Below are 27495 nucleotides of genomic sequence, written 5' to 3'. Positions count from 1 at the left end.
GGATTTATGAGGGTGTAGTTTTGGTGCCAAGGCATGTCCCCTCCTGCACATGGGTACTGTCACAGAGATATCCCTGGGGTGATGGGGAAGGGTGGGTGGCTGCAACACAGTCTACACATTGGTTTCATTGAGGATGGGGCATTTGGGCAGGAGGCAGGACACTGTGGAGCAGCAGGAACTGGCCAATGGAAAGCCTTTCAGAAGCATGTCTGGAAAGAACATGGACTTTGGAATTAGAATCTCTCCTCTGTCACTGAGAAGGAGATGATCTTTGGGCAAGTTATCAACCCAAAGAGCAGACCTGGGTTTGTTCTAGACCTTTAGATCTGTGGGCTCAAGGGGGTGAAGGAACTCCCTCATCATGGAGCACCCCAAATCCTTCCATCTATGGAACTATTCTAAAAAGATGGTCTACCATCAGGTGAACTATTGCCCCAGAACAGTAATGAAGATGGCCAAGGAATGGAGCTCTGACCTAGGAACAGATCTGTACTCTCCCAAAACAGCCTGAACAGGGAAGAGACATGAGGCAGAATGTGGTGGTTGCAACAGGGGAAGGCAGAAGAAGAGGCTTGCATAGAGCTGGGAGGGTACCTGAGACACAAAGCTGGCTTTGCCATTTTTTACTGGATGGCTCTTCAAAGGGACAAGTTAGTGTAAGACCTAGCATGGGAGGGAGGGAAAGCCCTGTCCTTTCTCTAGCTGGATGTTCTTGATCCAAATGTTACCTTTCTTCCAAGGAGGGCAAGGAGGGGAGTAAAAGTGAGCTGAAAGCTGCTTCTCCCATCACTGATGGCCTTCGTACCCTCTTCATCTCCAAGCCTGAGAGCTCACTGGGTGACCAATACCACAGTCTGCAACCTTCACTCACCACCTTTAACTATACACATACATCCATGAGAACATCTACTGTGCCCAGAAGAGATTAATGATAAACTAGAATAAGTATAACAACATGCTTTAAGTCACATAATCTCAAATATATTTTGAAAAACCTTTATGTGTATGTGTATGTGTGTGTGTGTACAGGTCAGAGAACAACTTTCTCAAAAAAGGACTTGTTTTTAACCTTATGTGTATGAGTTTTTGACTGCTTGTATTTATGTATGACATGTGAATGAATGCCTTGGTGCCCATGGAAGACATAAGAGGGTGTCATGTCCTCTGGAACCCAAGTCACAGATAGTTGTAAACTGCCATGTGGGTGCTGGGAACCAAACCTGGGTTCTCTACAAGAGCAAGAAATGCTTTTGAGTCATCTACCGAGCTTCCAAGAGAACAGCTTTGGGAGTTGGTTCTCCCCTCTCACCATGTGGGTCCAGCAATGGAAAGGATGGCGGGTTAGGCAGTAAGCACCTTCACCAACTGAGGCATCTCACTGGCTCCTCCTGTAGTGTATTCACACACTGTATTCATCCTTCTTACGAGGATGTGAGATGAGGAAATACTTACATAAGGCAAACGATATAGCATTAGCCTACTGTACAAGGATCCTTTGAACACAGCACTATTGAATCACAGGAGTAGAGCTCATAATTGAGAGCTACTGGGTGATTGACAGGCGGGAGGTATATACAAAGAAGATACACTGGTCTAAGAGCATAATTCTTACCCCGGTTGAGACAGCGTGGGATGATGGGAGGTTTCGGTATAATGCTTAGAATAGTATGGAATTTAAAACTTGTGATTTCTAGAAAACTCCCTTAATATTTTTAGATCATGGCTGGTGGTGGATAACTGAAACCAGTGAAAGTCAAGCCATTGGATCTCTGTGTTGCCTTTTGGGACAACAGAGAACACTCTTGTGCCACTGACAGGTGCTGCTGCTGGGCACGGTAATGATGCTGCAGGGAGACACAGATGCTTCTACTCAACCTTTTACTCACTGATGCCTTGAAACAAAGAAGCCAACCTCTGGGGTGATGTGTGGCATCTTACCACTACCTTAGACTCCACAGAGATTAGCAAGTTGGGTGAAATCTCAAGGCTAGGACTGTACGCATACATAGAGAAGAGGACAGAGGCTCAGACTAAAGCACTTGGACTGGTTCCCAATGCAGCTCTGCTGTAGTAGTATAGCGATTCCCTTAAAGTCGTCTTCTGTAGCAGGAGGCTCATCTTTCCTGTCTCTATCCACAGTGACTACAGCTCTGGTGATGGGTGAGCTGAGATGGCCTGAGGTCACAATGCCTTCTTGACTGGTTGATTTGCCATATACAGTGGACACCCCAGTGCAGGATGCTTGGGCCCACTGTTACAAACATCCATTCCACAGATCCCCTTCTTTTCCTCTGTGGAGGGCACTGGCTGGCACCTTCAGTGCAGGACACTGTGTCATGGCTGCTAGCCTCCCTAGACACAGTTCTGGAGCTCCCCTGAGCCAGTGACTCAGCACAACTCAGATGTATAGAATTACTCTATACCTCTGTGGAGGGGATGGAGAGCAGAAAATGAGTCTGTCACTTCGAATCTAGCATGTCAAAAGCTATGAGAACTTCCTAGATATTATGGAGAAGACCTGATGCCTAGAGCCTGTGGCTCTTTAGCAGACAGCCTCCTCCTCCTCCTCCTCCTCCTTCTTCTTCCTCTTCCTTTTTTATTTATTTATTTTTTTTGGTTTTTCAAGACAGAGTTTCTCTGTGTAGCCCTGGCTGTCCTGGAACTTACTCTGTAGACCAGGCTGGTCTCAAACTCAGAATTCCGCTTGTCTCTACCTCCCAAGTGCTGGGATTAAAGGCGTGCTCCACCACTGCCCGGCTAGCAGATAGCCTTCTTGTCCACATCCTCTCCCCTGACCTTCAGGCGCCAGATCCTGAGCTGCGCCCCCTTTGGGAGCCAGATTCTTCCTCAGGTCCATTACTTACGGGTTTTCTTCTCTCCACAGCCAGAATAGGATCGGCCTTGAGAACTAAGCTAAAAATGAAATATTTTATTGGAAATTTGAACCCATGGTAGATGATGAGTGATGGAATAGGTGGAAATATCAGTACCTCACAATCTTCAGGGCTCTAGCACCAGTGGGCTGTCCTGTATGGGTCATGGGCCCTCCTCCTTCAATACATAAGCATCTGACCCTCCGGGGCTCCATCATTGCCCTTTGGATGGCTGGCCTACATGCCAGCCAGCTACCCTGTTCCTTGGCCTCTTTTTTTTTTTTTTAACCCTCTAAAGGTTAGAGTGCTGCAGAGATAGGTATGCTTCCTGGGCAGTGGCCTTGGGGACCTCCTCCCCTCCACAAAGTGGAGCTTAACTCCTCATTCCCATGCCCTCACTCCAGCCAGGGGCTGGCTCAGGACAACGTCTCAGTGATTTAGCAAATGGAGGGTATGGATCTTAAAGTCTAGGTGGATTGGCAAGCACCCTGTGGTCTAGGTCTGCTCTGAAAATGTTTAAAAACATGGGTAACCTAGAGCATTCTTTACTATATCTCAATTATACAATGGATAGTAAGTTATATAATGGTCAGTTCAGAAAGCAAATACCAGCTTTGATAGGGTTCTTGTAGACTTCCCAATGCCTGCTTCATAAACCTATATAGCACACTATAATTTGGGGATCGTTGGTATTTTTTTTAACTAGTTGAGATGTGAGTTAGTCTCCCCCCAGCCCCGCCCCCATTGCTCTACTCAGAGAGTCTAGAGGTGGTCTGTCAGCAACTGTGGCATCCAACCCGCCAGAAGATTCCAGCATTCATGGTGACGCCTTGTGGCTGCTCACTGGAGCCAGAGAAATAGGATCCTCTGGTGAAGCTCACTGTCCAGGAGGTAAAAACAAGTTGTTTGCCAAAATTAGAGCAGAGAAAGAGCTGAAGGGAACACACACGTACACACACGTGCTCCAGTCTGAAGAATTATCTTTTTTTTTTTTTCCTCTCCAAATGAAACTAGCAAACCACTAATCACTTGCTCTTCTTTGTAGTACAGTGCCCACAGGGAAAACTTCAATGGATCTCATATCTTTCCTTGCTTCAGGACCACACTGAATAACCATTGATCTGCTTTTGTGTTTCCTTCATTTATCTTTACTTACAAGGTTTGAAGATATATGTCATATTTCTTTAGATTCCTTTATATCTACTTCACAGTTTAAAGTTATGTGCCAGGGAGATATCTTGAAACTGACAACGTGGAAACAGGTGGATCCTCCCAGGGGCTTGCAGGACAGTCACACTGATTGGTGAGCTCCAGGTTCAGGTCTCAGAAAATAAGGCAGAGAACAATTGAGGGAGACCCAAGATCAATGCCTGGCTTCCATCTGCACAGGCATACAGGGGTGCAGGCTTATGCATCCTCATATATGCATGTACATGTATGGCTGCAAGGGTGTGTACACATGTATACACAAAAAGTTAATGATGATCTTTCATTTACCTGAAAATGTCTTTTTGATCTCATGTTTAGAAGTTACTAACATTAAATTTAAAATTCCAGATTTATGAATATTGACTAGGACATTGAAGAGATCCATTTTCTCTCTGTTCACATGCCATTAGAAGAATACAATCAGCCTAATTCTGGTGTTTTTTCACTTTGCCTTTGATGATATATGACTAAAAGATAGCTATATGTGAATTAACTTTTTATTATCTTGCTTGGTATAATATAGCGATTTCTGAATTCTAGGAAGATGTGTCATTAATTGGGTGACATTTTAAATATTCTTCAGGATCATTGTTGGTTTTCTGCGTTTTCTGGAAATTGATGCTTGAGATCATATTCAGACTTAAACCATTGTCAAGACTCTTGGAAGCATGCTGTCTGCTTCTTTGCTTTTGTCGGGATTTCTGCAGTCTTTGATACTGGACCTCTCCCAGCCCCTTGTGGGTGATTGCACCTTGGTTCTTGTACATACTAGGCGAGTGCGCCACCAAGAAACACTATTGAAGGAGCTGGAAAATACTACAGTTATCATGAAGCACGAGATGCTTCACCTTACCTGGTAAGAGCCTCTTTCAGCATGTCTGTGAATTTTCTAGCTATCACCCAGTAGTCTGTGTAAAATTAGCCATGTAGAGAAGTCTTGCTATAGTTTTGTTTAGAAATACTGCTTTAGGACTATAACCTGGGCACTGAGGAACATTCACTGTGTGGACAAAGCTAGGTATTACATGTGTTTCTTGTTATATATAGGTGTAACAGTTTATACACATATGCTGTACATGTGCCATGAGTTTGGTTTATAAAACTTGTCCTCTTCATCATATTGGGACTTCTCTCCTCCACACTTGAGATTCTAATTCTCAGATACAGGAGATAATGAAGAATTTCCTTGACTGTTGTGTGTGTGTGCGCGCGCGTGTGGAATGTTAAGAAAAATCACACTCGTACTGCTGCCATTGTGAACACTGAAAATGTTTTATTGCTGTGTACATATCTAAGTCTTCCTCTATCAGAGCTTCTAGCCCCCACCCACTCTACCACTCCTTTCAGTCCTAGGCATTGGTTTTATCTCTCTGCCTATTTGCTTATCTCTATTTGTATACCTCTATTTCCATACCTAACCACCACAGCCTCACTGACTCCTCATCTTGCTTGTTTAGACTTTGCCTCCCAGTGGACTCTTCCTCCAAGACCATGGCAATAACAGTCCTGGGTCCTGGCATTCAGTTATGAGTTTGCCATGTCATATTTGCTTAAGAGTTAGCTTTTAAATATAAAATTTTAAGTCATGTGTTCTTTTGAAGATCTTAAATAACATTATTCACTTTCTTATACATTGTTATGAAAAAATTTAGTTCTTATATGCCATTTGCTTCTTACTATGTATGCATAATGCATGTCTATTAACTGTATATATATACATGCATGTGTTTATAATGTTATATAAACTTATATATACACACTAAGTCAATGTCAAAGTCCAGACGTTGAACTTGACTGATTCTGGAGACAGGGTCTTTAAGGTGGTGACTGTTGCAGACTATCTCCTTTTTTGGATCTGCTATCTGCTAGGAATGGGTCTCTGGTTGCAGGTGGGCGAATGACAAAGTAATGTCACAAAGTGAACACTAGTCTTATATGATACAGAAAACAAAGGGGTAGGATGTCACAGCAGGCAAAGTACATTGAAGTTACCTGACACAAAACAAAGGAATGACTTCAAAAGGAACTTACAGGAACCAGGTAACATTTACAGTAAAGATAAAACAGCCCTGCCTAGGGTCACCTAATGACAGGTAAGGATTTCACACCCTAGTCACAATTTGTGTTACTCCTTTGAGTCTTGTGAAAGCTAGCACCAGGGGGTTCTGCTCTAGCAGACCTTCTCATGAATAATGCAATACCACAACCCCCCTATTTCCTAGGCCTTGGTAAATTCTTGCATATGAGAGTAACTTGGCTGTTCTTTTAAGTATCTGTGGGGAATCTCCATTTGTCAAGAGAATTCACCAACTTGCTTCTAATATACAATGTTGTCTGCTATAACTGGCTGTAATAAAGATTCTAAATATACTTTGCTAAGCTTGCCCTGAGATTTCTCTGTTTTTTTTGTTGTTGTTTGTTTTTTTTTTGTTTTGTTTTGTTTTTTTGGTTTTTTGTTTTTTCGAGACAGGGTTTCTCTGTATAGCCCTGGCTGTCCTGGAATTCACTCTGTAGACCAGGCTGTCCTCAGAAATCCGCCTGCCTCTGCTTCCTGAGTGCTGGGATTAAAGGTGTGCATCACCATGCCCGGCGAGATTTCTAACTCTTATCCAGTAAAATACTATAAGAAAACATGTAAGACACTCCACAATATTACAGGGACAAATCTGAGACATTCTAGCTATGAGAATGTCAAAGTTCTAAGAGGCTGAGTTTCCTTGAGACTCTGCCTCAAAACTGCTTCTAGGTTTTTAGGCCTGCCAAGCGAGTCACTACTAGAAGAGATGTAACAGGTGACTAGAGACATAGGAGGTCTGGAGGGTGGAGCCCTAGTCCATTATGACTGCTGTCCTGAGAAGAGGAGGTGGACACCAAGCTTTCATATACAGGGAGGAGACCACCCTAGGACAGAGGCTCTCTAGAAACCAAGCCAACACCTGGGTTTTACACCTCCAGCTCAACAACTGCAGGAAAGGAAAGGGCTATTGTCATTTAATCCACCAGGCAGATGCCTTGCTACTGCAGCCCCGGCTAGCTCAATGGCCCAAGGATATTTATTTATTTATTTTTAAATCTTAGGAATCTCATTGTTTTGAGTTGATCTTCTCAGGTACAAGACATATTTTTTAAATGTAGAGTCTCAAATCTTTGGTAATTCAGTAAAATATTCTGGAGTTATAGTTTTTAGTATTTTTTTCTTTGTTACCCTCAGTCCCCCAGAGTTGCATCTCCTTTGCCTACCTTCAATTGTTACTGCTTTAAATCTTTGCAATTTCTTTCTTTGTGTGAATAATCAATTTGGGCTTTTGGAGATAGTTTCTCACTATGTATGCCAGGCTCACCTCAATCTGATGGCACTCCTTGCTTCAGCCTCTCCAGTACTGACATGGCAGGTAGGAGGCAGCATGCCTGGTTTTGTTTATGATTTTTTTTTTCTTTTAAAAGCATTCATATGTAGCATCTGGCTCCCTCAGTGGTACACCACAAGGCTCTAAAAGCTTCCTCTATTTTCACCTATTGGAGGACATTCCATCCTTGACATACCAGCCAAGCTAAAGCAAACCTACTGCTTTCCCCCTTTTCTACAAACTCTACGGAAGTCTGGTGTCTTCCTGATTCCTCTCCATAGGCTCCTTGACTCTCCAGCCATGCTAAAGCCCTCTGTATTCACCAGTCACTCCCGGTGCCCAGCTTCTCCCTGGTCCCTCTGCAGTCCTATGCTTTTAAAAACAAGCAGATCCCCATCTTTACTGGAAGCATTTTCTAAACCCACCCCTTCCGCTATAGAACTAGCTTGCACCTTCTCCTGGTCTTCACTCAACTTGCTACACACCATCTCAGATGTATTCAGCCCCTTCAAGGCCATCACCCTACGGGCAGTGCCATAGTAAGAGGCCATCAGCCCTCTGACAGCAGTGTGGTCCTAGGTACTGCTGACCTTTGGGGCTTGGTGCATGTGAGTGATACAGAATAAATGTAAATGTCCCTATTTGTTTGGTGTGAACCAACCTTAGATATCCATAAGAAGGCAAGAACACCTGTTCACGACTATGCTAAGAGTTAAGGTCTAATTTGGGCTCAAAGGATATAAGGTGGGCCCTGTATCCAATAATCCCTAACTAGGGCTGTGGTAGGATTTCTCATGAAAATTGATAGAATTCAAATTCTTCTGTTAAGATCTGATTATGGTGGAAGGCTGTTGTAGAGTCCCTTCTAAGTCTTTGGCCACAAGCCAAGGTGACAGCTTTTCATCACCCTGAGAAAGGAGATCTATCTTGGGCCTTATAGCTCCTTCTGTGCTACTGGCCCTGTCCCACATAGCATCCTCGTTCTACTTTTGGAAGGAGGCTTGTGGTCTCCTGAGTCAGAACCCTTGCATGGCTCCTGCCACCCACAGCTTCACACTCTCAGGACAGACAGTCCTCCTCCTTCCTCCCCTAACTGGCTCCCAATCATTTAATGATTGGGTTTCACATCACTGGCTGAACGCCCCCTCTAGCTGATAGGGTGCTCTTGGTGTTGAGCCCTGAGGTCTGGCAGCCTCTTCTTCTTTAGCTCTTCCTGGCCCAGTCTGCTGACTGATAGAGCCCTCTCCTCTCCCCTGTGGGTGCTGGCCCAGCCCTCGAGGGAGTTTTTCCCTGCCAGTCCTCTCTCCTTAGCTTTGGCTGGGATCACATTGGCTGGCCCACAGAAGGGGATATGAAGTTAACTTTCTCCGTAAATCTTCCCTCTGGACTCTTCAAGATAGAACAATCATTTGTTCCCATAGATAAGCCGTGAATCCAAATACTTAAAAAATTGAAACCAGATTAATGAAGCAGCAGCTGCCAGCATCTTAGAATTCTAGGTGGAGCTTCACCCCTGGAAGGTCTTAAGGCTTTGGGAAAACAGGAACGCCTAAGCTGGGAACTTGTACCAAATAAAATATTAGTTTAGCCCATGGAATATGTGTGTGCTCTTGGTTTAGTTTCAGGTCAATCATTTTAATTACTGTCTTTCAGCTAACAGTTTAGATATGGGAGGGAGAAAAGTCGATACTGTCTTCTTGGCACACATAAAACTTTCACAGCTTTAAATTAGGAGAAGAAAGTGACATTGAGAGCAGAGACCACAACACTCTGCAGCCGCAGATACTCTAAGATAGACTTTGCAGCCTGATATTAATTAAATCCAATTATTGCTGAGCACATAATAACTGAAAATAATTATCTACTGTCTCCATTGTCTGGACTCTGGGCTGTGTAGTAGACATTTTTCTCATCTGTGCTAGGAATACTCACGAGTTGTTTTGGGTGGAGATAACTCAGCATAATACAGACCTCAGAGCCCTGGCTCCCTTTTCCATGAGGGTATGTCTCCTAAACTTGTACCCTGGGATGTCAGACATCAGGGCAGGTGCAATGATGATTTCATCGGTTGAAAGGACAGGGGATGACCTATCAGAAAATAGCTGTTTGGCAAACCTCTGATTTCAGTGTGGGGAGACGAGGAGCAGTGCAGGACACAGAATCAAAGCCTTGTCAAGACATCCATGTCCTGACCTGGAGCCCCCACAACTGTGCTTTGCAGAGGTATATGGGAAAGTGGGGTACTCAACTGACTGTAGAATAAAGACAAATCCTAGATTATATGGCTAGTCCATGTGATTATCCCTCAATTGAAGATAATGGGTACACTGGGAAAAAGAATCATAGTGGAGTGAATAGGCAAGACACTACTTCAACGTGACTAAGGTGAAAGAAACGCCAGAGGGGAGGGGTGGGAGACTCTCATGCAGAAAACATGCAGGTGAATGGCTTCTCCCTAGGGTTCTCAGGGGAATCAGCTCTGCTGACATCTTATTTCAGTTCCTTTTCACCCCCCTGGAGCCCAGGAGCTTTGGTCTTGACTGCAGGTGCCTGAATTTTGCATTTTGAAATTACCAGACAAGCATTGTAGCATTAACAAGAACCATAAAAATCAACTGTGGTTTACTTAAATCACTTACGTCACTGTACTGTGCATATACACTTGGCATGGCTGACTATAGAATTGTATAATAAGTTGGTAGTTTTAAATCATATTGTAAGTATTTTTTCCATTGTAGTGTTTTCCATAATTATAAGTGCAGCTTGACATTTCACCAGACTGATTTCTAATAATTAAAATTATTGCTTCTCTTTGCTGGGCATCTCTTTTATTTCTCCCAAACCCCACTTTTTAAACACCATTATTCTGGCTTCAAGTGATGGCTTCAAGCTATGGATTTGTGAGGGGAAACAGAATTACTCAGATTACAGAAGATGAGGAGGGTGATGAGTGGGGTCTCTCACACCCTCATCTGATCCTCTTCTTCCACGGAGCCTGGACTACTGATCACCAAGCACAACCTGACATCATCAACTATCATCACCCAGCACAACGTGACATCATCAACTATCATCCAGCAACACATGACATCATCAACCATCACCCAGAACAACATGACATCATCAACTATCACCCAACGCAACGTGACATCATCAACTGCTTTCCCACTGGGCTTTACACCTGCACTCTGCTCATGGGGCGAGGAGCAAGTCTGTAGAGCATCCATGCCATAGGATAGTGTTTGGCAACAAAAAGAAATTACGTGCTGACACACATGACATGAATGAACCATCAGAGCATTAATTGTACAGGGAACAAGGCCAATGCCAGAGTCACAAACTGTACGCTTTAATTGCTTATCTCGGAGATGACAAGGTTTTGGAAGTGGTGTTGAGGCTTCCTGAGATGGAAACAGCAGCTGACATGAGTCGTAACACAGAAAACTACAGTGAGCTGAGCACTGCTTTTAAGCTCACTGGGACTCAGTGTCTGTTAGGTGACGGAGCAGCATGACATGTGGTGGCACTAGACTACAGCCCAACACTGGGGACACCAACAAGAGGAGGTCTGCAAGCCCCAGGCCAGTCTCCCGTGTCGACACACTGAAGAGTGATTGACCTGATGATGGCACGTCCAGCCTTTTCACAGTGTAATACAACGTGGTCATCTAGAGTTCACCCGGAAGAATTGTGCAATTGAGTTACAACCCCGCTGGGGTTGGGGGAAATATATGTACACACAAATCTCTTAATACTTTTAAATATGTTTATAATTTTATATGAGCTACATTCTAGGTACCCTTAAACAAGTTTGATACATGGGTCATGGGTTGGACACCTTTGACAGAACTCTACCCCAGAAGCTGACTTTCCTTAGGGAACCTCAGGGGAGTCAGTAGAGGCAGAGTGGTAGACATTCGCAAGGTCGGTGAATAAAACGTTCATACCTGTCTTCCTTAGTTGTTCTGAGGGGCATCTCAAGGGACATAATTGCAATCTTAATAATGCATGATTGTCCTTCCTATCTAGACACAACATGCTAATAAAGATCTCAGCGTCTAAGTCAGAAGAGTTAGGGAGCTATTTGATTGTTTAGGACTACAGCAATTTAAATCAACTTCCATTCTATAATTGGGAACAAGTATCTCAAGGACAAAGGTTCTGTGACCTTTCCATCATGATCATTATTAGTATTGTATAAAGTACCCAACTGGTGCTGGTCAAGACTTCTCTGAAATACAATGAGTCATGAATAAGTTACATAAAGAGTTTTAAGGATAAAAGCTGGAGATGTAGTTCCACAGTACAGTGCTTACTTAGCAAGCCTTGGATTTAATCTCTAGACACCTAGACACACACACACACACACACACACACACACACACACACACACACACACACACACCACATACCCTCTGAAGATAAAAACCATAGCACACAAAGTGACATGTGACTTCAAGCCCTAAGGTGTCTGCTGGTTCCTTTTCTCCAGAGTTGTTCTTCTTGAGTGTTGAGGATAGCAGCCTCATTGTAGATGTCTCACTGTAGCAGTTGGTAGTTGTTAAAGTCACAGATCTTGTGTTGGGTGATGGAATCTAGAGAAAGAAAAATCAGCTTGACAGTTAAGATAGCTAGTTGCAACACAGGAAATCCACTTCCCCCACCCCCGACCCTCCCTTGTCAGTATAGCCCTGGAAATCACTTTGTAGACCGGGCTGACCTCAATTCGACCTTGCGAATGTCTACCACTCTGCCTCTACTGACTCCCCTGTGGATACCTGCCTCTCCTCCCAAGTGCTGGGATTAAAGGTGTGCACCACCACTGCTCTGTTATGATCCTTTATTGTATGCTTCACAAGATGATAGTTTAAACATCTTAAATGTTTCAGAGCTCTCCATAGTCTCAGTTGTTCTTATAGTACTCTCGATTTTAAAAATAAAATGAAATAAAGTAAAACAAAGTAATACCAGTCACACCGGCCCCTGATTAATCCAGTTGACAGTCCCTTGTCCTATTAGGTTGTATCACAGTGAGGACATTCCTACCAGGGCAGATATTCTGTTGGACGGAGCTGGGACAGCTGTCTTTAACGATACCTGAGCTCTAATCTCAGTGAGCTACTTCAATACCCACTGTTAGAAGGCAGATTATAAATATTTAATTTTAATTATATTAATTATGATATCTAGACTGTGCCAGGCTGTCTACCCGCTAGGGATTCCATGATGAATACAAAGGTAGGCACAGTTCCTAAAACCCAGTTTGTGGCTCAATGGATGAGGTTGGAATGGGGGAATGCTAGAGTCTTGCAGTTTGAAGCTTCATTGCTTTATGAAACTATCTGGTCCCAGGGAAAGCTGGTGAGCTAGTCAGCTGGTCAGAGTAGTGGGATGTGTAATGTTCCACAGACTTATGTTGAAAGCTCAGTCCCCAGCTGGCATGGCTACTTTGGGAAGTGCTGGAAACTTTAGGGGTAAAGCCAAGCAGAAGTGGGTGGCTGAGTCCTTTGTTTGGGTCCTGCCCTGGCTCTTTCTTCTCACTCCCTAAGTTTCATAGCTGCTATAAGCTGTATAAGCTCTGCTGTGTACAACCCCCCAATCTTGAGGTTCTGTCTGCCTATGCCCCCAAGACAGTAGAACCAGCCAACCATGCATTGGGCCACAACATATCCTTCCTCTTGTGTCATTTTTCTCAGGAATTTTGTCACAAGAACAAAAATTGTGACTAATACACTATCATTTGTCAATACTAAGATGCTTACTACACATAACTGTCTTACTACAAAAACAGAAAAGGAACACGGCTGCCTGGTGGTGACAAGCTTAATTACAATGATTACAGGCCATCTCCCATGAGACAGCTATATAATCAGTTAGACAATAATATCTGAAGGGCCTTGAAGAGGGAAGCCTATTGGAAGATGGACCTCTATGGTGGCTGAGTGGAACAAGGGAGGAGAAAGACTGGTTCATTCTAGAAATAAAAAATAGAAAATAAATGGGCAGTAGAAGAAATAGAAAAGCTCATCTTAGTTTTGGCTTAAGGAACTGTTCCAGAATGTCACTGCTGCCTTCCTGTATAGATATGCTTCCATATAAGAGTGTGAGCTGGAGAGGGGTTCCCTGGGGGACGTCAGAAGAGGGAAGCACACTAACTACACCCACAGCACTGTATATCAAGACAACTCTTGTCAGGATGGGCTGTCTGCAATGTTGCAGTAGGCCCCATGCTTCATACCTTCCCTGCAATGCGCGCTGCAGGATGCTATGTCTTTTGCCCTTTGTCTTGTATGAGCTTTTGCCATGTAAAAGCTATTGTCTTCTTTATGTGTTCACACCGGGTTGACGCTTTGTTTCACTGTACCTGGGTTTTGATGCACAGATGACAATCTGCTGCTCTCTGTACCTGGTCTATAAAGTCATTCAGCCGTATTTTCACCCAGGTTGTAAGAGCTCTTTAGACCCCAGTTTTTCACATGGATTTCTGACCGGATCATTTTATAGAGTCAGAAAACAAAACAAAACAAACAACCCACTGAAAGAAAGCCTTTTTCTACTTAATCTGATAATTCAATATAATCCCCAAATTCCAAGTTTTACCATAAAAGAACATTAACATAGAGACTCCATCACAGAAAGCAGGAGATAAAAATGACTGAATTGTTGGAATTACAGCACTGAGGTTTGCCCAGAACAAACACGACGCTGCAGGGAAATGAGCCCGTATGCAAGAAGAGAGTGAAAGGAGGCACTGCACATCAGCAGAACCCACACGGCAGACAAATGACACGATCTCTTTCCCCAGTTTTGTCACACAGAGATTAAACTGCAGACAGAGTACTGCCCCAGACAATAAGAATAAGTAGCTACCGTTATGAACGCTATTATTATTCACCTTTTTGAGATAGGCTTTCATGTAGCCCAGGGTGCACATAAACTATTGATCCCCCTGGCTCCTCTTCTTGACTGCTGGGATTCCATCTACACTGCTAAGAATTTCAAGCAGGAAAGATGCTGGAGATGCCCTTGAAATCGAGGCCAAAGCCTTTCCCCCCTCCCACTGTCTCTTTCCTGCCCTCCTTAGTTCTTTCTTTCTTAGAACAAAAACAAAAACTCTAACCCCCTGCCCTGCCATGCTCTTTAATAGGACTTGGCATGAATCTAGGGTGAGCCACAGTTTTCTAACCTCACTTCTGTGTGGTCTTATGGTTGGTGTACGGGGGACCAACATGCTGCTAACATTAATGTTTTATGGTGTGGAGGAAAAATCACTAGGTTTAACTAAAACTTGGTAGCTAGTAGCAGATGACACTGTGCCAAATCAAGAGCACTGCGGACTGCAGACTGCGGACTAGGCCTTCTCTTTGCTCGTCAAAAGGCCAGAAGAAAGTTCAGTGACCACGTTCACCGACTCACTCAGGCATCTCCAATACTTCACTGTGGGATGAGTATCAACCAGCCTCTGGAGGATATTTTTTTTTGGTGGGGAGGGGGGGTTTGAGACAGGGTTTCTCTGTGTAGCCCTGGCTGTCCTGGAACTCACTCTGTAGACCAGGCTGGCCTTGAACTCAGAAGTCCGCCTGCCTCTGCCTCCTGAGTGCTGGGATTAAAGGCGTGCGGCACCACGCCCAGCCTCTGGGGGAGATTGATGGCAAGAACTTCAGCCCTCAGCAACAGAGGCTCCGGTTATGGATATCTCATCTTGGTGATGAAATACCACCACTAAAGCACCATGAGAAGGAAAGGATTTATTTGGCTTACATTTCCACATCACTGTCCATTAATAAATGAAGTTAGGATAGGAACTCAAATATGACCGGAACCTAGAAGCAGGAGCAGATGAAGCAGCCATGGAAAGATGCTGCTTATTGGCTTGCTTTTCCTGGCTTTCTCAGCTGCTTTCTTCTAGTGCCCAGCACCACCAGCCCAGGCTGGCACTGCCCACAATGGCCTGTGCTTTCTCTGTCAATCACTAATTAAGAAAATGCCCAGTGGGCTTGGCTACCGCCCCATCTTATGAAGGCATTTTGTGAATGGGGATTCCTCACCTTAGATGACTCTAGCTTGTGTCAGGTTGACATGAAAGCTAGCCAGCACAATCCCAACGCAGTCTCCAGTGATGAACCCAGCACTGCCCCTGGATAACTTTCACAGGTTGACCTTAGTTCTATCTGCAGCTGATGGAGCTGGTCTCTCCCGCTGTCTCTGGTCATCCCACAGGCTTCCTTCCACAGGCTGAGCCGAACTTTGCTCTTTCAGTACCTCTCCCCTAGTCTTTTTAAGACTCTACTCATGGTTGTCTTAGATGCTCAGAAACCAAGTCCAGGGGGTAACCACCATTCTTCATTTCTCCTGTATCCAGCAGCATGAGCTACTGAAATGTCAATTAAAATCAGACACCACATGATTCCACCGTAAACTCCTAGCATCCCTCAACTCCCTTGGTGGTCAGCCAAGTACCTAGGAGCCAGCATCACTTAACATGTGGATTGCAGCCCCTCTCCCCTACAGAGCTCTTTCCTACTTGCACTTCATAACACCCATACTTCTAGGCAGCAGCTTTCCTTGGCCTCACTCCCCTCCCTTAATCCTCTATTCTTCCTTTAGGCCATCCTGAGCTGACTGCTTCTCCTGACTGAAGCCTTGCTCTACCAGGCCAGGGCACAGGTCTGTCCAGCTCCTCTTTCTTACTCAGTCTGTGGCTCCAAAGCCACTCTCAGCAAGGACCTCCCTCATCCCATTCATTCCTGCACTCCATCTTCTTCATACTATCTATCACAACTGTTGCTTAGACCTGCTTTCAGTCTTCTTTCTTGTTAAATATTATACATGTAGCATCCGAGAATATGCAAGATGCTTAGCACATGAGCAGTACAAAATAAGCTATCTTTTTCCTGTACGATAAATTAAGCTCAATGTCTTGTGTATGTGTGTGCACGTCTGTTAGCTAACACTGACTGACAACTTGACAGGTTGATAACCATCTAGGAGACAACCTCTTGACAAATTCTTGATGTATCTGTGAGGAAGTTTGTAGTGTGGGTTAACTGAAGTAGGAAGAGTCACTCTGAGTGTGAAAGGCACCATTCCTTGGGTTCAAGGCCTAGACTGAACAGAAAGGAGCAAGGGAGCTGAGAACAAGACCTCAGCCCTCTGCTCCTGAAGGGATGAAATGTGAGCAGTCGCCTCATGCTCCTGCCTCTGTGACTTCCCACCATGACAGACCGAATTCTAAACTGTGAGCCAGAATAACCCACCCTTCCTTCCTCCCTCATCCCCTCCCTCCCTCCCTTTCTTAAGCCGCCACTGTATATTTTGTCTGAGCAAAGAGACAGGTAACTAATCTAGTATTCTTGTGGAAAAAGCTCGGTCTAAGGCAGCTTCTAACATTCCTTTCAGCTCTGGTACTGCCCAGGGTCAGTCACCCTTAACATGGCACCTCTCTGAGGGTGCACTGAGGAGTTAGCCATGGGCACGACAGTTTGCCCTGGACTGTCACTCATGGAACTCTTTGCTGTCCCGGACATGGAAATAAAGTGACTTAGCACAAGGCCATTCCAGCACCACCTACTATTTTCTCTATTATAAAATCACAGGGTCTGATATCCATCTCTGTGGTGGATTCTGGGACATTCAACTCAGCGGACTTAGTTGTGGCATTCTTTTTGTTCCTACTGGATGTGTCTGTATAGACAATTACACCAGGGAAGGATGGTTTCTCTCAGCCTTTAAGGCTACCCCTGCTCCCCATTCTGTCCCCTGACTGGCTGCTCCGGAATACTGTTGAAAAGGGGAGCAGCGTTGTGCTTTTTGTACTTGACTTGAAGCTTACACTGAGATTTTCACTATTAAGTAATTTACCATAGCTACTTCTTAGCACATAACACAGGCAGGTTAAGAAGGTATTCCTGCGGGCTGGAGAGATGGCTTAGCGGGTAAGAGCACTGACTGCTCTTCCGAAGGTCCTGAGTTCAAATCCCAGCAACCACATGGTGGCTCACAACCACTGTAATGAGATCTGACGCCCCCTCCTGGTGCATCTGAAGACAGCTACATTGTACTTTATGTTTAATAATAAATAAATCTTTGGGCTGGATCGAGCAGGGAGTGGGATTGACTGGAATGAGTGGGGCCAACTGGAGTGAGCATAGGTCCTAAAAATTCAATTCCTAACAACCACATGAAGGCTCACAACCATCTGTACAGCTACAGTGTACTAATATACATAAAATAAAAAAAAACAAAACAATCGAAGGTCTTCCTGGTTCTCGAGGCATGTTTGCCATGGGTGGAAGCATCTTTCATGGTCTTTAACACCACTGGAAAAAGTAACAGACAGAGTGACCAATCCTGTCACTCACTATTCTCAGATTCGTAGCCTGATACGTGGTTATGCACACTTTACTTTTAGCAAACTACTAAATTTGATTCACTAATGCTTCACTTTAGACTTTCAATATCCATGCTGACAAAATGAGTGATTAGATTAAGATCAGAAGCCTTGAAAAATGGGGTGTATAACTCCCCTCTTTGTATCGTCCTGCAATAATCTGCTATTTTTGGCAAATCCTAGTACTAAAATTATATAGAGGAGATGCCATTTTTACAAGATATACAAAGTATAAATTTACCATTTTAGCTATTTCAACTGCATGTTTCAATAAAAGTATGTTCACAGTGCTGTGAAACTACCAGCACCTATGAATTTCAAGCACTTTCTCAGGACCCCAAACCAAATTTCTGTATCCTTCTCTGAACAGTGACTTCCCACTCTTGTGCTCCTCACAGTTGCTTCAGGAAACCCTGGGCACATGTTCCATCCCTGTGACTTTGTCTGTCCTGGGGATATCGCATGCCTGGCTTATTGCACTGGGCACGATGTCTCCATTGTGTGGAGAGGGTACCAGGATCCCCCTTTGCAGTCAGGAGACAGTACACCGTGTGGGCATGCAGTATTTGCTTTGCTGTCATCTGTTGACTGATACTCAGGTTGCTTCCACCGTTCACCGCTGTCAATGATGCTGCTGTAATTACAGACACACACACACACACACTCACTCACACTTGTCTTTCACATTTGGGGCAGGGTAAATATGCGCAGTAGTGGAGCTGCTGGGTCACTCGTATCTCAACAATGTTTTCCTTAGTGGTTACAATGCTTATATTTCCCTTAGCAGCAGACAAGGGCTCAAATTGCTCACATTTTCTTCAACACTTTTTTGGGGGAGGAGGGGATCTTGCCATCATAATGGGTGTAGGGTTCTGATTCACATTTCTCCAGTGGTTAGTGTTATTGAGTGCTTTTTCATGGGCTGATTGTACATTTGTATGTTTTCTGGAAGTTCTTTTTATATTCTTTGTTCCATTTCTTACTATTAGCTTTTGAGTCATGGAGTTTTCTGCATTCTTCATAGAAGTCTGCTGTGACAGGCGCTCATCCGCCTGCTTTGACTTCTGCTGCCTCCCTTCAGGGTTGATGGTGTGCCCACTCCTTTCCTGTCCAATCTCCATGGTCTGTGAGATGGTGTGAGGATCCCTCTTGCAGAATCCTCTAAAGGCTGTGTGGATATCCCACGAGGGTCAGATTGGCCTTTCTTAGTTTCTTTCACTTTTGTGACAGATGGGGTCCTTGGGTCCAGGACCAGGGCTCTGATGGTGGGCGTGGCCCCGCACTCCTGCAGTGAGAGATGCTTTCCTGGCTCCTTTTCACTTTTCATGACCGCTCATGTTCATGTTTTCTGTAACCTCATTCAGTTTTGGCTTCTCATCTACAGATTTACCAACACAAAGCTGCTCATCCTACTGCCTTGATTTTCAGACATCTCTACTGTGCATCCCTACTGTGTGCAGTTGTCTCTCAGACATCCCTATTGTGCATTCCTACTGTGTGCAGTTGTTGCTTTGCCTCCCTTTCTCAGTCCTGCCTGCATTTTTCACTATTTAGACAGCCAAGCTTCAGTATCGTCCACCCTTGTGTTCTTCTCAGCTTTGGACCATGAACACTGATGACGTCACTACGGTTTTCTCCCCTTTTTTGTGCTGCAAGATTATCTTGCTGTCACTAATCTTCAAGCATCGTTGTTTAAGAAAAACTGACTGAAAATTAAAATAGCATAATTCCATCCAACTACCGTTGCTCTGCTTCGAAGATAGGGGAGGCCTACTGCATTTGCTCCGGGTGGGGCACCTCAGTCTCAGCCATGTTTGCAGAACACTGGACTCTGCACTACGCAATTTGAAATCTACCAGTTTGCAATCTTTCAATTGAAAGAAAATTGCACTAACAGTATGACATCCCACTTCCTTTTCTGAGAAGAGAAACCATCCAGTTGGATTAACATCCTACTTTTATGAGTACTTAACCTTTTGCCCTCTTTCAAGGTCTTATCTCCAAATACAGTCACATTCCAAGTTCCCTGCGGACTTTACCACAAACACTTGAACCTTCATCACTTGAGGGTCTAGGGTGTTTAACCTTAACGTCTAGCAGGCAACAGCAACAGAAAAGGAGCCAAAGCCTCAGGTACTTGGAAGTCACATAAGAACTACATTCCAGTCATAAGCAAGAGCATCAATTAACCAAGCCAGTGAGCACAGACAGGCTAAGTGATCAGTACCATGCCATTAGGAGGTCACACTTTGAAGTTCCTTTTATGTTAACTTCCTTTTGGGTGCCATGGGGCAGCTGTTACATGGGGGCCTTGCTTAGGAGTGGGGCTGCTGCAGGGCTTGGTGAACCTCTAATCAATCTTACCAGCAAGTTTTATAGAGCGCACGTCACATCACACGTACCAGGCACAAAAATGCTGAGACTTCCCAAACCCAAACCAGCACACACATTTCTTCTAATGGATACAAACCATTGTTGAGCTCTCCTCATTTCTGCCCTGAGCTAGAGTCACAGATGACTTTTTTTTTTTGGTTGTTTTGAGGTGGCATTTTGTGCTGAGGGAGTCTGAAGGAACTGACTTGAGTTGACCAAGGGTAGCCTGGTTTTTTTGAGACAGGGTTTCTCTGTGTAGCCCTAGCTGTCCTGGAACTCACTTTGTAGACCAGGCTGGCCTCGAACCCAGAAATCCACCTGCCTCTGCTGCGCAAGTGCTGGGATTAAAGGCGTGCGCCACCACTGCCCGGCCAGGAAAATTCAAGGACAATTACCTGGACTGTTGGGAGAGCTTAGGGATATTTCTCAAGTTCATTCTTCCCATCTATTTCCCTAACCGAAGCTAAACTACAACTTCAGCAGCCAATTGACTAGTTCTTATCTAAGCAATGGAAATAAGGAACAAGGTGAGCTTGACTAAGCCTCATGTGTCCATATAATTATGAAGCCCCAAGGTCCACGGTCTCCAGAGTAGCCTTTGTTCCGTGGAAAGCCAGTTAATGAACATAGCTGGTGAATAGGCCAGCATGGGAAGGCCCACAAGCTATCAGGGACCCTTTGTCCTGAAAGTTCTGACATGGGAAATAGTCAAGTAAAATGCTTTTTTTAAGGTATGCAGAAGTCATGTCAAGGCTAAACTTTTTCTGGCAGCTCTGTGGAGGATATTTCACTATCTCCCCACAATAGTATAAATGTTTTCCCCACAATAGCATAAATGTAGGTCTTATCTCTTGAATGTATCCCAGACAATTAAGGGGAGGCTGAGACTGGACTAGTCTCACGAGAAGGGCCAAACCCATATTATTTGATAACATCAAGGGGAGGGACCGGCGTGACCAAGAATGAGCACAGCACCCAGCCACACGGCTTGACAGCTCGGCCTGTCAATTCCGACCAGGCAAAGTTCTCAGAACCTGTGACCTTTGAGAATGTGACATGGGAACTACCCTTTCTTGGGAGTGACGAGGAGAATCTGACGATTGGAAGACAGTCTTAAGTAACATCCACATTACTGACATTAGGACAAGTAGTACCTGATCGTTGCTACTGGGAATTTGATGCTTGTTTTCTTGTTGATTTTTGTGCATATTCAAGTGCCCACAAGGGTGTTCTTGCTCAAAAATCCCCATTTCTCCTTCTGCTTGAATGATTCATGGACAGTGCTGGCCTGAGTACAGGGAAGTTTCAGGGAAAATGGGCTCTAGGGAGTGAATGGGGAACAGGGACTCCTTGTAAGGAAGGCAGTGTGGCGGCTTGCACCATGTGGGGCACATGAGTAAGACAAGGATTAAATGCCTTCTGTTGAATTCCACAGGGTGACATTCTGTACCCACTCATGTCCTATGTGAGCAGCACACAATAGCCAGGAAGGCAGGATGCACGGTGCTAACTCAGACTGGAGGCGCTGAGAAATCCTCCTAAGGATCGTTCAGTTTCTCTGAGGTGCTTCTCAGCAGCCTTTCAGGAAACTCATTGGCTGTAAGACTAGACATTAAGCTATGGACCAACCAAATGCACCACTCAGCCTTGGATGTCAACTTGCAAACTTGAAAGTGGATTTAAAAAGATGCTTTTAACATTTTTAAATATTTAATCCAAACTGCTCTTAAGACTCTCCCTGGCCCAAACTCATACTGCCTATTCCAGTTGGAGTAAATTTAATTGATAAATACTGAATATTGCCTTTCATAGCTTATTACAAAATAATTCCCCTCACAAATCCATGCCTTAAAAGTTTTTGTTAATCTTAGTATTTTTTTCTATTTTTTAAAAAAATTCATTCATTTTTTTAGAATAGGTTTGAGGTTTCTTCATACATGCTTAGATAAGTGCACTACCCGAAGCTTCTCTTAGTATGTTCTGAGCATGCGGCATCTCCTTTCTTTCTTTTCCCTCCTCCTTTCCCTCTGTAGAATGATCTAGGATCCTGCATTGGTAGGCAAACATTCCATTACTTAGCCTCACTCACCAGCCTGAAAATAACATGTTTATAGAGAAATGTTTATAATAATAGAAGTCTGGGGAATAAGAATGTTTAAAGGAGACACAGTCACTTTGTCATGGCACCGGGGTGATAGTTTATGCATGAAGAGATGCATAAATGCAGAAATCCTGGGAAGGCCAAGCACAGCATATACCATGTCACATGTTCTTGTGTCTCCCTTGGCCAGTGTACAAGAGGGATAGGAACAGATCAAGCCAGTGCAGAGTCTGGAGGGAACACCAAACATAGGACTACGCTGTGCGTGTTGATCTGTGCTCCATGGACAGATGTGGAGGCAATACCAGGGCTAGAATTCAGTTCAGAGAGACCATTAACTGAGTTAACTGGTGTTTGAAAGATAGATGAATGGTTCAGGCTGGAAGAATTGGTGTATTCTGGGGGTACCCAGAAGCCATGGGGACTCATCTTACACAGGCAGGCCTCGAGTGCACACAATGCCCGGATACTGCCAAGGGCATAGCAGCTGGTGTAATCAATGACAGGTCAGCAACCGGACGTCAATTAGGGGGAGGAAAGAAGCACAAACTGGGGTCTCTGAGCCAGCCCTGGCATGCAGAGAATGTTGCAGGGGGCCTTGGGGTAGACACAGCAGGTAGGCAGTCATCCCCTAAAATCCCAGCCGGAGCCAACCAACAAAACAACCGGAAGAACTCAGCCTGGCTGAGACAGGGACTGCACAGGACGCTGGGGCAACAGGAAGGCTGTCAGCCACCCAGCCTGGAAATAGCAGGACCTCAGGCTCAGGCCGCCCCCACAACCCCCACCCTCAGCAGCCACAATTCCCGAACTTGGGAACTATTAGGTGTTGTTTTGGACTGCTGATACCAGTCATACACAGGCGTGTTTTCAAAGCTCAGTTCTGGTCTGCAGTGGCGGTCAATTTGATTCACTTTTCCAAGAAGCCAAACAAGAACCCGGCTTTAGAACATGGGATGTCCGAAGGTTCTATTCTTGGCATTCAGGAGAATAAACAGAGGCTTGGCTTTGGGACGGGAACTAAAGGGTAGATGTTTTTTCTTTTTTTAAATGCTTTCTAAGCAAAGACAAACTGCTCTGTAGCAGAGAGTAAAACGTACTTTTGATTGCCTTATTCGAAAATGTACAGGGACAATCATCAATCATTTAAAAGCTACTCAAAAAACACATGAGTTTTTGTGTGAATATAACTTTGGAGAACAAGGTTATTTATTTATCTATTCAAGGAGAAAGGAGAGTGAGAGAAGCCAGGACTCGAGATGATGGTCGAGAGATGAGGGGGAGGTGGGGAAGGGGGGCTGAATAAGAAACCTAGTAGGAAGGGGAAGCTAGAAGGGAGAGAGGGAGAGAGGGAGAGAAAGAGGAAGAGAGATGGATACATATGGGGAGGGGGCAGTTCTAAAGGGCCCAGCAGGGACCTCAGCCTCAGGGGAAAACAGGATAGAGAAGAACTGGAAAACTGGGACAGGCAGAGAAGTCTAAGGAGGGATGGAGGAGAGGAGCACACGGGGAGGGGAGGGGAGGGGAGGGGAGGGGAGGGAGGAGGACGGGGTAACGGAGAGGAAAGGCAGAAAGGAGAAGCACACGACAGGGGGGCAGGGCGGGGGGGGGGGGTGGCGGTGGGGGGGGGGGATGGCACTGAAGGACCAGGTCAGGATCTGCAAATAGGGTAATCCGCTGTTAGGCTGGAGCCGAGTCCGCCCAGAATTCCGACATCTCATCCCAATCTCCAGCACCTGAGCACGTGGATGTATTTGGAGATTGGACCCAGGTGGGGTTGAACCAGTCCTCACTTAAGGAGGAAGTGTGGACTCAAAAAAGGAAGCCACACAGGGAAGGGATGTGGCCTGCAGGTCCAGGGGGAAGCCACAGGAGAGCTGCCTGATCCAGTCTTGCCCTTGGCCTTCCATAATGGTGAGAAAATGGTCGGCAGGACTTAATCCCACCACACCAATACAACTGTCAAAATCTCAGGGATGAAGATTTAACTTTATCCTCAGAGCTAAGCCCAGAGTTCATCCTGTCTGGGATGAGTCTATTGTGGGGCTTTGAGCCCAGCATTAAAGGAGCGAAGGAACAGAGAGGAGAAGAAGGGAGGAAGGAGGGGAGGCAGAGGAGGAGGAGTTGGCAGGAGAATGCCAACCCCTGGCTACATGGCCCTTCTTGAGAGTCCTGTAGTCCTCCAAGTGGAATAACTGGTGAAGGCCACCTAGCACCATCATGCATGTGAATAGCTTCCTATGCCTGGGTGTCTAGTTTAGTATCTCTTCTTCCCAGGGACTCTTGGGTAGCACATGATACAGGTGCCTGCAGAACCCAAGCCAGCTAGTGTACCCTGGTGATCCTGTGCTTGCGACTTGAGGCTGAGGTAACCTTAACACGCTAAGAGTGAGATAAGGCCCGCTCTTATTGCCTCGCCTCGTGAATGGTTCTTCAGCTGGCAGTAAGGGCAAGTGTGTCTATGACTGTTAAAGAAGATGCCCGGAGGCTCAGCTATTAATCTCAGGTCCAGGCCACATGGGCACCACCTGTCTTTTCCCAAGTCCTGTCCTTACTCCCAGAACCTCAAGGCAGTATTCTCTTTGAGCTCCTGATAGCCATGTGATCAGCAAGACCCTTCCCTATCCCTCCTGCTTATATTCCACCATCTGGATTCCTACCTAAGACCCATTTCTCTGACAGGTACTGGATCCTTGCTTTCTTCTTGCCCTTGTAGGGACCAATGATGAGGCTGGCCAGCTGAGGGGCTGGGCTGACTTGGCCACCACACAGGAGTACCAGTTCACACAGTTTGGCTCTGGGAGGGCTGCTGGCTGGCGCTATGAACATCTTCGGCTGATTAGCAAAGAGGGTTCCTTGGTATTGCTGGGTAGATAAATGGCGTTCAAGTCGGCAGATCTGTGGGCAGATGAAAGGAAATCAGTGGGGGCAGAACTCACTCTGGGTGGAGATCAGGTCAATAGTGAAGCTTGCTTCTCTTTTCAAAATACAGACTCAAGGTAAGGTAGCTATAATGGTCAATTTCTGTCAGTATGACAATGTATGTGAGTTAAATACCACCAGAGCTTTCTCTTGGCTCATGGTTTCATAGGGGTCAGCCCATGGCTGCTGGGAAACAAGACTGCAGAACAAGGGCTGGGGGAAAGGCACACTCCAGTGACCCGTTTCCAGCTAGGCTCTAACTCCTAACGTCCATTCAGTCATGAACTCATGCATAGATTAATTCTGTGGTGATGTTAACACCTTTCTGATCTAACCACTTCTCAAACTGCATGGGCAATCCAGTCTTTGTCCAATTTTATATTCCCAACACGCAAGAAGACAATGATGTGAAAGATATTCTTCAAAGTGGAGATGGATAAAAGTCTAGTAATAAAATATACTTTTGAATGATCACAATTTAAAAAACAATGTATTAAAGATTAGCCAACCGACAAACAGACTAAGTACATCTAATGAGCACTATTTAAGTAACTTGGAGGACTGTGTGGGTAAGGGGGAATATTTGCTGCTGGTGTTTCCTTTGCCACCCATCACTCAACTTAGGGGGCTCCAGGGCTCTTTCGCAAGTGACTAGCAGACTCTGGGACTGCTTCAGATTAAATATCAGGTGAGATAGCAAAAGGAAAGGGAGAATTTCCAAGGACGATGTTCCTCAGAGAGAGCAGGTATGTATGTCCTGATTGGGGGGAGGGGGGGCCCTAGAAAATGTCTGAAGGAGTCATTCTGAACATGGCCTGAAGGGTGCTTGAGACAGCATTTGAGAACAAGTGTCACAGACAATGCAAAGTATTTGAGAAATAGACACATGAACCAGAGCCCCCTTACTGTCTGAAACAGTTGTTGTGTCATCTGGTTGACCTAAGGGACAGTGGGAAGGCGCATTATTTTAAAATACATTTTACTAATAACAGATTGATAAAGATTTTTTTTTCTAAAGTAGAAATAATCTAGGGGCTACTGGGAGTTATGTATTTTGAATGTTTTAGCCTGTTTTTCCAGTGTCTGCGGTCAGTAGCTCAGGGAGATTAGGGGTTTTGATGTCAAGTGTAAGAGAAAGGAACTCTTTTAAAAAGAGCAAGTCCACGCTCGGGCTCTGCTCAGAGGGTGAAAACCCAGGCAAGCCGTGGACACTAAGTTGCTTAGTTTACACTTCCAGATGGTTTCCCACTCACTTTGCACACCACAGTGGCGGTGTGTTTTGTTTCAGAGACAAGGCTTGCTATGTCAGTTAGAGAGGCCTGGAACTCTTTTCATATTCCCACTGACCTCTGTCTGTCTGCTGTGTCTATCTCCTGAGTGCTGGGATTATGTAAGCATGACCACATCTAACCCTAATGTAAAAAGAGGGCCCGGCTCCGAAACTGTAGCTTCACTATCAGTAGGGCCCACTCAATATACTTCAATTCGGCCATGAATTTTCTTTTCTCTTCTTTTCCTTTGAGTTTTATAATACTGGGCATCAGCAGTGTGCCACTGACTGGCAACTGGCAGCAGGCTTCTATTTGCTCCATCTACACCATGAATCAAACGCAAAGAAACCAGGGTCACCACTGTCTACCAAGGTGTTTTGCTGCTGAGCCAAGCTGTATTGAAATACATAATTATTACTGTGATTGTTGACTGCAGCTGACAGACACCAAGTAAAGTGTGACTTTTTGTACATTAGATGTTGTTGTGTATTAATTCAGTAGCGTCTTTTCTTACAAAATGGCACGTAGGAAACATGGACGCTATGGAGGTATGCAGGGCATTTACAGCCCCGTGGAAGATGGGATGGAATCAAGACAATCCAAGCAACCTCATTTCCTCTGCAGATGACATACTCCTAGCTTATAAGAATAGGTGAGATTTGGGGAGAGTTTCCTTTCCTGTTATAGCTAAAATCACCTTTGAGCCAGATGGTCATGTCTATGTGGGTCACATGCAGTCATTGAGCCCTTGGAACATGGTAAAATGGCTGAATGGGAAGATGGCAAGTCTAGAATCTCAAACCTAAGTTCTGGACTAACCAAACGGAGACACATCCTTCACCGTATACTAGAAAACCAATTATGAGTGTATAAGATACCAAACCATCTGAATGATCTCACTCAACAGCTATTAAGGATTTGCTGTGTTTATATTAACCCACTCTAAAATGCCAATACAATGAGCATATACACACTTAGGATACAATTACTTTTAAGCAACCACAACAAG

General features: G+C 44.9%; 1 protein-coding gene across 12 annotated transcripts in view; it reads right to left on the bottom strand.

Annotated features, from left to right (window-relative positions):
* Positions 1 to 5340: 5340 nt before the first annotated feature.
* Positions 5341 to 27495, bottom strand: part of Mcph1 (microcephaly, primary autosomal recessive 1) — a 212974-nt gene continuing 190819 nt past the window's right edge. For 9 of the 12 annotated variants that reach the window (XM_011242056.3, XM_011242058.3, XM_017312788.2 and 6 more), the window contains 2 exons: positions 24954 to 25191; positions 5341 to 12024 (listed from right to left, as the gene is read on the bottom strand). In XM_011242056.3, coding sequence (XP_011240358.1) covers positions 11969 to 12024; positions 24954 to 25191 — 294 coding nt within the window. In that variant the 3' untranslated portion in view covers positions 5341 to 11968. The remainder of the gene's footprint in view (positions 12025 to 24953; positions 25192 to 27495) is intronic. The other 3 variants (NM_173189.3, XM_011242057.3, XM_030243531.1) reach the window with 3 other exon arrangements.

This window comes from Mus musculus, chromosome 8 (assembly GCF_000001635.26).
Source record: "Mus musculus strain C57BL/6J chromosome 8, GRCm38.p6 C57BL/6J".
NCBI lineage: Eukaryota > Metazoa > Chordata > Mammalia > Rodentia > Muridae > Mus > Mus musculus.
Note: the sequence above shows the minus strand (reverse complement) of the source record. Positions and strands in the feature narration are given on the sequence as shown.